At 37.6% G+C, this 10,000-nt stretch overlaps 2 protein-coding genes across 3 annotated transcripts in view; one reads left to right on the top strand and one right to left on the bottom strand.

Annotated features, from left to right (window-relative positions):
- LOC138045323 (protein disulfide-isomerase A4-like) overlaps positions 1 to 1,185 on the bottom strand; it is a 14,494-nt gene extending 13,309 nt beyond the window's left edge. Inside the window, exon 1 of the mRNA XM_068891769.1 lies at positions 862 to 1,185. Coding sequence (XP_068747870.1) covers positions 862 to 1,124 — 263 coding nt within the window. The 5' untranslated portion in view covers positions 1,125 to 1,185. The remainder of the gene's footprint in view (positions 1 to 861) is intronic.
- The window catches only part of LOC138045438 (hypoxanthine-guanine phosphoribosyltransferase-like), a 33,209-nt gene that overhangs the window by 21,594 nt on the left and 1,615 nt on the right, over positions 1 to 10,000 (top strand). Inside the window, exons 1-9 of one of the 2 annotated variants that reach the window (XM_068891951.1) lie at positions 2,302 to 2,357; positions 3,023 to 3,129; positions 4,180 to 4,313; positions 4,856 to 4,905; positions 5,540 to 5,605; positions 7,246 to 7,263; positions 8,250 to 8,332; positions 9,144 to 9,190; positions 9,317 to 9,363. In XM_068891951.1, the coding sequence (XP_068748052.1) occupies positions 2,334 to 2,357; positions 3,023 to 3,129; positions 4,180 to 4,313; positions 4,856 to 4,905; positions 5,540 to 5,605; positions 7,246 to 7,263; positions 8,250 to 8,332; positions 9,144 to 9,190; positions 9,317 to 9,363 (576 nt within the window). In that variant the 5' untranslated portion in view covers positions 2,302 to 2,333. Of the gene's footprint in view, positions 1 to 2,301; positions 2,358 to 3,022; positions 3,130 to 4,179; positions 4,314 to 4,855; positions 4,906 to 5,539; positions 5,606 to 7,245; positions 7,264 to 8,249; positions 8,333 to 9,143; positions 9,191 to 9,316; positions 9,364 to 10,000 lie in introns of those variants that run through there. The other variant, XM_068891957.1, reaches the window with a different exon arrangement.

Genomic DNA, 10,000 nt, shown 5'->3' on the forward strand with positions numbered 1-10,000 from the left:
AGAAGAACAAGAAGAACAAGAACAAGAACAAGAAGAACAAGAACAAGAACAAGAAGAAGAAGAAAGAAAACCCTCTGGGACCAAGGTATCAAACTATGAAAGAATTTTTGGATTGCAAAGCAGGTTGTGGGATAACCTTTTGGATACGCCTATTCCTCAAAATGGCTTGGCTGTAGGTAAAACAACTTCTTGTTTCGTTAAAGTCTTCAAAGTGCACTCATTGACTTTAGCAGTGAAACTTTAAATTGCAAACTGCAAAATAATATTACATGTATGTTGTCATAGGTGAACAGAGAGGTTAGAATATTTCAAAGAAGACAGTTCTTTTAATTTGACGTAAATAAGCTAAAATAACCACTTTGTTGGTTTTGTTAGAATGTAAACTGACCACGCATCATTTACCAAACTCAGAAAAAATTTCTTAGTTTTCTAAACACAAGGAAAAACTTCCCAGACAACTTGCTTACACAAACAATTTTATCACAGCTAATTAAAAATGTCTTTAAAATCAACATTTACAGCAAATAAAAGAGATGATAATAGATAAATTACTGCATTAAAGCTTAAGCTTAATGCATTCAGGTATCTTCTTTGAAATTGACATTGTATTAACATTAAAAGAAAATTTGGCTTTGTTTTTCCCCTCATGTTGATTTATAACTTGAGCTTAAAAGAAAGTGCATGCACATCTGCGCGATGACTTTAAGCGGGTCTTATTCAACATTATCCGAAAATGAATTTTCAAAGCAATGTAACAATCGATCGCGAGAGGTCCATAAACATAATAATAACATGAATCTCTTTGACCTCAATTTCTCACTCAGGCACAAAATATAAACAATGCAAAAGACTAAAACAAACCAGGGAGCGTAGAACTCTACGAGAATGATATCTTTATCGTTCACAACAGAATCAAACGTCTTCGAAGTTAGAACCAATACATCGTCCTCCTCTTTGACATCATCAACTGAACTCGAGTCTTCTGATGTCGTCTCCTCCGCAACGTCTTCAGTTGCCAAACCTTCGGCGTCGGATGCTGTTTCTTCAGTTTCGTCTCCTAGTGATAAGGTTGAAGAAAATGTGATTGAAAGGACCAGTACAACCAATATTCTAGTCTTATCCATTCTTGTGGTGGTACGTTTCTTGCTCGGATGCAGTGGAGATTCCCAGTCCCAGTCATTTCAAAGAAATGAATAGCCAATTACACGCCGACAAGTTAGAAAGATTGCGGCCAATCGGATGATGCTACGCGTCTTCGCGCGAATATAACTAAAAATTGCGTGATGTTTGCGTGACAAGAAAAGTCACAAAAATGGCTGCGTGATCGATAAGAGACTTATATTTTTTGTCCCTAGAAGGCCGACTGAAATGTACTACGTAAGTTGCGATCGCAAGTTACGTCATCGCGAGTTAGTAACTTGCGACGAAAAAATCGATGTGTCCCTTATGAGCCACCGTAGACAAATGAAATTTAGCAAAAATGTCTCTCTATACATATTACAGAAGCGAAGGACTTTGTAGTTAGTTAACTGGGAAATGTTCGTCTACATACATAAACGAATCAGTGACTTCGCAATTAATTAAATGCGAAATGTACATCTTCATAATTTCTCTATAGATATAATTCATTACAAAATTTTTACTTATATTAATTCCCAGTTCGGACATTGTCCGTTGACCGGCCGTTATTTTGAGCCCTGAAAACAAACCAATAATGCAAATTATGCCAACCGGGCTGACAATTTTCCATGTAATCGCGTTCACCGGGACAGCCCGGTTAGCCGGGCCAGCGATTTCTAACCACATTACTCCACTTTAGAGCAAAATGGCCCTCGGAATAATCGTTTTTTAATGTTTAAATAAAGGATAAATAAGATAGAAAACCATAAGGCTTCTTTACATTGCAGAATGGTGAATTTTAATAAAAATTTAGCGAGAGAAACGTCTCTCCGCTTGTTGTTGTTGTTATCTTTTTTCACATGACTTATTCTAAATTTAGTCCAAGCCGGGCTGGCTCATCTCATGTAATACCGGGCTAAAACTCATCCCGGGAAACCTGACCAGCCCGGCTGACCGGGCTGGCCCGTTTCATGTAATCAGCCCCTCAGACGTGCCGGGATCTCAGCTAAACGAGCCAGCCCGGCTCATGTAATCGGCCCCTTACTCTCCCAGGAAAAAAGGAGCGTACTTAACATCAGAACGAGGTGTATGCTAACATAACATAACGTACCCGGTACATCTGTTGTGTGAACCTCCCATCACGCGTGACTGGTACTATAAACGCCGAGGGGAGAATAGGAAAGAGTGAGTTGTATGGCGTGACGAATGGGAAAATGGCGGCAGAAGACTGTATCAAGGTGAGCTTATAGGGTCAAGGTCCTTACATGATTTATCCAAAATCCTTAAAAACTACCTGCATCTACGATTGTGTGCTTGCCATCCACAGTTTGATAATATTCCTTTTCCATAAAGATTTTTTACCCACTTCCCGTGAGGATGCTATTTGGCATGAGCTCGCGATCGGAAAATCGATCAGCCATTTGGCACATGCTTTCTGCCGCTTCGTGACCCTGGTACCTTTAAGCTCACTTTTTACGACCGCATTCCAACGTTTAATATACTCTTATGCAAATTAACGCATCTTTAATCTTTTTGTGGTTTCACTTTTATCTGCAACGCTTCCTCCAACAAGGATTCTAGACGACTACCCCTTCCCCGTCCCAACATTTTTTGCTGTCACCCTTTGAAAAATAAAACCCAAAGGGTCGATATTTCGGTGGCAACTTACAAAATATTGCCTTGAGAACTGAAATTTCCTCAACCTCTTTGACAAAAAAAAAATTTGCAAAACTTATGAATGTCTTCTTTCTGAAGGGGTGTAGAGATACATGTAAAATTGGAGTGATTCCAGTAGGGGCCAGTATGTCCCTTGGAAAGCAACTGTGGCTTGAAGTGGTTTCTCTATAAATATGAATGTGAAATTCCTCTGGGGATTTCACAACTTGTTTGTTACTTTTCTCAGATCTGTGATGACTACGAAGGGTACTCTTTAGACATGTTTTGTTTGCCTAAACATTATAAAGATGATTTGGAGAGCATTTTGATACCAAAAGGGCTCATCTGTGACAGGTATACAGTAAAGAGAAAAACAATGACTCGCGGAAACTGCTAATACCTTCCCACCATTGACATTGTTTCTGGTCTTGTCATAGAGTATGAAATACCGGTAATAATTATACGTGTATGTTTATTTACGAGAAAGAGATCAGAATTAGTAAAAGTATCGTTCATGATGACTCAACATTTGTTGCAACAATTGAATGTAATATACAGTTAATTAGATCAAGATAATAAACAGTTAATTAGTTCAAGATATCATGGTAGTAATGTATTACTGTATTAGCCCATTGACTCCTGGGTCACCCCACCCACCCCCCCCCCCCCCAATCCCCTTCCTTCCCAGTGATGAGTAAACTTGTCTGGTATTAGAAATAGTAAATCTATTTCATCTCAATGGGTTAAAGGGAACATATTTTTGAGTGGACGGTAGAGGTTGTTAACCGATTGCCTCGTGAACTGCCTCCATTGACAAGTAAAATCGTCTGACGTTAGACAGAGTAAACTCTATTTAAGTCTCTCTCCTGGGAGTCAATTGGCTAAGAGATGCACAGGTGCAATGGAAATCACTTAATATCTAAAGTATGGGAATTGAACTTGGGGTGCAGGAATGGCGCAGTGGTGAGAGCACTCGCCTCCCACCAAAGTGGCCCGGGTTCGATTCCCAGACTCGGTGTCATATGTGGGTTGAGTTTGTTGGTTCTCTACTCTGCACCGAGAGGTTTTCACCGGGTACTCCGGTTTCCCCTCTCCTCAAAAACCAACATTTGACTTGATTTACTTTCATTGTTCATTTCAGTTTACAGTGTCCCCAATTAGCGCTCCAGCGCTAGAACGACTAGACACTTAAATAAAGTTCCTTTCCTTTCTTTCAACTACACTTATTGGTTCTTTTTACCCCACAGCAGAGGCACAGTTGTAGCCGAAACGTCTGAGATGATAAGAATTTTTAGCCAGTATAAACTTTTTGATTCCTCTTTTACCAAAGTGTTACCCCTTTTCAAGGTAATGATATAAGTCAGATTAAGGCTAAAAATGGCCAACTTTAATCCTGTTTTTCAGGATAGAGAGATTAGCACGGAACATTTGTCGTGAAGTTGGAAAGGGACCACTTATTGGACTGTGTGTTTTGAAAGGGGGCTATCAGTTTTTTGGTGACTTAATGAACTCTATTAGATCAATCAATTCAAGTGGAGGTAAATAAAAAATAAACAAATAGCCAAATGATTAATTATGTTAAAGTTTGGTCACAGCAGAGGCACTTGATCTTAGATCTTAGTCTTTGTTACAACTCTGTTTTGTTTCAAATATGTTGGATTTTTCTTCATTCTCTGATCATTGCAGAACGTTGAGTGATTTGAATGATTTTTTTTGTTATAAAGAAAAGAAACCAACCAAGTAATATTGGTTAATGTAACAGTTCCTGAAAAGTGTGATCTTTACTGAAGGGTGGATAGTGCTATCTACTGGATACCTGTAACTCAATTGGTTTTGCTAGTGTTTATAAATCCGCTGTGGCTGGATAGTCAGTTATCCTGTGGATAGCGTTATCCTCCTTTTTGAGCAACCGAGGCCTGAAGCCCAAATTAGCAGTTTTCCTTCAGAAAAAAAAATTCTTCTCTCAATTTTTACACCAGTTTACCACTCAGTTCTGATGTTTTTAAATGCAGCCACATACATGTACATGTAATTTATTTGAGCTTCACTTTTCCAACAACATTTTTTCCTGATGTAACAGAACAGTCAGTCAAGATGTCAGTTGATTTTATCAGACTGAAGAGCTATGAGGTAACCTGTGTAATGTTAGGCAATGACTGGTAACAACAATACATGTAGATATGTATACTTATACTACCAACTCATTTATGGAACAAAATATCATATTTTACCACAAATGCTTGAAATCTCGAAATCTGATTGGCTAATTTGCCATCGTCTCTAAGGTTCTATACCATGCTGCTTCCGTCATGCTTGCGTCAATGTGTCACGCTTAGCTGCGCCTTGTGAGTCCACAACATTTTGACCACTGTGATGACGAATATCATTGTCAGTAGGAGTACAGACATAACTGAACCATGTTTGATTTGTTAGATAATGATAGGCACCATACCACTTTATACAAATTTAGATTTTATAAATAACCATTCAAATACAAATTTAGATGTACCAAAATTAAAAGAGAGTTCCAAGGTAGTCCCTGTAAGGATTGCTATAATGAGGGCCGTTACTATGGCTGTCAAAACGAAGGTTTTTTTGTTCCTTATAGTTTCTACTTTTGAACGAGAAAATCTTCCTTAGTTCCGTAGTTTGCATACTAGACCTAAATTTGATACAGTTGTCCTTTTCCTTCAGAAAAAAAAAAGGTAGATTTTTTTAACAATTTGTACTTTTTCTCTTCTATACATGTATAATGATACTGCAGGATGATCAATCTTGTGGCGAAGTTAAGGTTGTTGGAAGTGATGATTTGTCATCATTGAATGGAAAGGTATGTAGTGACTAAAGATTGAATGTGTAACATGTCCACTGTGGGATTTAGTACTCAAAGGCAGATTTAGATACTCGAGTATTGTTGATTGTCTTGAGCGGAGAAGAAGAAGCCATTACGAGAGCACACTCAGGAATAAATCACTTCCCCCATTGCATCATGAGAATATACATAAATTAATATCTTTATTAACAAGTATTGTTACACGACAGAAGGTTTAAAGAGATTCCCTGAAAGTTCTTTGTCCCAAAAAAATAATTCTTTTCAGAGACCTCTGAGAATTCAATGAAGATTTAATCAATCCCCATGCTTCTTATGAATCTACTCAGCTTCCCAAGGCTCTTTGTGATATAATCACAGTATTAAATTGAATTTAAAATTTAAATGTAGTTTAACAACTGAACATCTTCAACCTTGATCTTTGAATGACCTTTTAATAGCCTTGGTGGTACCACATCATGATTATTTAAAGGATCTTTGGTTGGTGTTAAACTATTTTTTGAGATCATAGTATCGTTAGTTTTCTTTTTTTTCTTCTTCCTTTTGCATGTAACGTTGTTCCCCAAAGCCACCATAGCACTGGCAGACCTTTTCCATGGGTAAAGGGTAAACAATTCTATCCGATCTTCTTTGGTAAACTAAAGGAACCAAACCAATTGTGGGTGGACAACAAACCAAGTAGTATCCCCAGCCAATAAGATGTAACTTAAATGACAAAAACATGGCTAATTACTCTGTGCGTTGGAAAAGCCCATTTCCGACTTGTTGTTTTGCTCCGCTTCAAAACAAATCTTCCAGTGAAACCATTGAAGTGAATTGGATAAAAATGCTCAACCATTACCATTTCAATGGTTTTACAAGAGGACTCGCTTTCATGAAAAAGGCGAACAGCAACTCAGAATTGGTGTTAATCTTTGGGATGATGCGAAAAAGGATCATTGATCAAAGATCACTTTGATCATGGTGCATCAAAAGAACCGAAGAATCCTTTCCAGAGTGGACTTGTGGGTTAAGTAGGCATCACTACCCTTCAGAGCTCATCCTTTGTGCAAAATTATGCGACTTCACTTTCTCTGAGAACTGTATGCATTTATCGTTCAAACTTTCCACGACAGATCGTCACAATATAGAGTACAATCCACTGGCTTTTGATTTACAGAGAAACTCTCTCAAACTCTTTCTTCCCATGTTGTATGATACAAGTCATGCCAATCAAAGTTACACTCCATACACAATTCGTACATTCCATTGTCAGGCAATGAGTTAAGTATGGCAAGAATGTGTGTGTGAATTTTGCCTAGCATGATGCAAATATGCAGATTCTGACACCGTTCATCCTTTTACGCGTTATCCTTTGCCCATCACCCTAATGGCTTTACTTGTTACCCCGTTACCCCTTACGCATGGAAAAGGTCTGCCGCCGTAGCACATATCGTACAGGCCAACTATATCTCTTAGAATCCTTCAGGGATTTTTACCAGGGTGAATCGGTTGAAATGTGTATGAGATTTGTATTCCTTGTAAATCAACTACTGTGTTCATCAGCTTCCTAAATTGTTTCTTGTACAAAATAGATATGATGATCTTCTGAAACATTAATTGGCATGGGTTTTGACATGATCTTTTTTTGCTTCTTTCAGCATGTTTTAGTAGTTGAGGTAAGTTTTTGCTAATGGTAGGCTATTGAGGTGAAGTGATAAAACTCTCTTAATTAATTAATTATGGGCAAAAGCAAAAATCTGTGTTATGTTAATTTTTCAATTGCTCAATAAAGTAACTAGATTACAACAATAAATACGTATGAAGAAGGATGCTTAAAAATAATGGATTTAGATTCAGTGACCATTGATTCTTTGACTCACTTTTGAATCGTATTTAAGGGCTTTTCATTACAAAGTTTTAAATTACAGTGTATATTTTATACTCCAAAACAAAATTATTTAGGATAGGTTTTATTGATAAGGATAGGTGTACCTTCTGTAAATATGAGGCCAAAACTCTGTACCATTTGATGTTTTACTGTCCTCATTCAAAACAATTCTGGAGTCACTTTGAATCTTACTTCTCTTCTTTGACTAACCAACATTTTCAACTTAGCCTGTGAGATGTGCTGTTTGGTGCTACTACTTCAAAATCCACCCTTCTAAATTATCTCTTAATCCTTGGGAAATTGTATCCGTGGGATTGCAGAAGGAGCAATATACATGGACATGTATTTAGTTTTCAGACAAAAGTAAACAAGTATGAAACAGAAAAGTACATTTGCACCAGAGATAACAAACTAGGAGAATTTAACAATGAATGGACAATACTATCTTTTAAAGTTAGTTTTAACGTTTTTTGTCCTTTCTTGTTTTTTTTTTTTAATCGTAACTTCCGTGTAATGTATGGTTAGTGTGTGTTCAACTGCACAGTCCGTACTTCATCACAATGTTGTGCATTGATAATGAAAAGATACAGTAACAAGTGCCAGCATAAAATTTGGCAGGAAGCTTCTGAAAAAGTCCTCACCCCCTCATTGCAGCATGGGACTTCATAATAACCGTGAATATTGTTGATCATTTTTGTCTCTGAGATAATACCTTTGATACTGTTAAATTAATACTAATATTATTTTGTTTGCCATCTTTTTTTACTTTAAAAGGATATTATTGACACTGGAGCAACTATGAAGAAACTGTTGAACACTCTGACAAAATTTAACCCAGCTTCGATCAAAGTGGCAAGGTATACCTCTCAGTGGCAGTGAATAAAAAAGCTCTCACAGAAACCCCTGGGAACAGGAACAGTTTCCTACTCTTCTCTTGCATTAATGTAAAATGTCTGTCATTAAGGGAAAAAGGGAGTCGTTCAACAATTAAATTGTGTTCTCTACTTTTTACGTTTTAATTTCCCTAATCTTGCACACGCTCCACTTCCCAAACATTTGACTTTTTTCCCGACTTTCTGTGAAATCAAAGAGTTGAATGCTGAGTAAAGCAAGGTGGTGGAGCCAGTGATTTTCAATCTTTGATCTAACCTTCACCATAGGGGTGCCGACTGGCCGTGCAGAAGTTGGGGCAAGAGACTGAGGGAATGCTTGCAAGAAGACCCCCTATTTTTGAAAAACCTGTTCGCCCAGTCGCTTGCCCCAACTTCCGCGCGGCCAGTTTGCGGAAAATCGTTTCGAAGCTCTTTTTGTCGAAAAGGAACGCTTGCTACACAGGCTACCCTCCATGGTGGCCTGAGTTTGATTCAAAGACTTGGCGTCATAATTATGTGGGTTGTCTCTGCACCAAGAGGTTTTCTCCAAGTAGTCAGGTTTCCCCTCTCCTCAAAAACCAACATTTGACTTGATTTGCGTTAATTGTTAATTTCAGCTTACAGTGTCCCCAATTAGTGCTCCAGCGCTAGAATGACTAGGCACTTAAATAAAGTTCCTTTCCTTTTACTCCCTCAACACGTTACCTTTTTTTGGAAAAGTACATTTTCAAGATGTGCAATTCTTTAAGGTGTTGTTGCGGACTCTTTCTAATGATCTTGTGTAATGTATTGTTAGTTTGCTGGTTAAGAGAACACACCGAAGCAATGGCTATCGCCCAAACTGTAAGTGATTACTCTCAATAATAGTTTTTTCAGTTAGTAAATGCACTACTGGTAATTTTCAGATAACTGGTATTGCTTAACACAGATACAGTGTAAATTGCCATTATTTTGGTTTATGTTTCCTAGATATTGGTTTTGAGATTCCTGATAAATTTGTTGTGGGTTATGCCTTGGTAAGTCCATTTTTTTTATTATTCCCATTAATATATAGATTTAGGCAAGCCTAAAAGCAGAGTTCCTGTGTTAATTATTCTTACAATAGGTTAACCTGGCTTGATCCTGCAATTCAATCGAAGACCAGTACCTGGCCAAGTACAATATTGAACTTAAAAAAAAAATCAGCTGACCTCAATGAGCTTTAAATTTGAGCAGGCGATATTGATCAGTGGATACCTTGTTTTGACAGATGTCAATTTACCATAGACCTCTTTCATGAAAATACAATATTCCTTTGTTTTAATGCTAATAAGCCTTTCTAGCCTCGCTATAACAAGCCAATTTTCAAAACGAGGGCAGTAGGTCTAATTAACATAAATACAAAGAATATAAAGGTGGACGCAATTTATGAAAGAGGTCTATAACATGGATGTCCAATATCGAAGATGTTCTGCCAAAAAATGCAGGTTTGCACAACAGAGTTTCACTTTGGTAAACATGGTGGATGGTTGTACGTTGTATGGTGACCTAATGGTGACCAAATCCAAATTTTCTTGCACAGATGGGTTACCATATTTTTTTACCCATGGTGCTCTGCGCAAATGCCTTTGGTGCGCGGAACTCCGCTATAAGATTCAGCTCTAATAATTGTAG

The sequence above is a fragment of the Montipora capricornis genome, chromosome 1 (genome assembly GCF_036669925.1).
Source record: "Montipora capricornis isolate CH-2021 chromosome 1, ASM3666992v2, whole genome shotgun sequence".
Classification (NCBI taxonomy): domain Eukaryota; kingdom Metazoa; phylum Cnidaria; class Anthozoa; order Scleractinia; family Acroporidae; genus Montipora; species Montipora capricornis.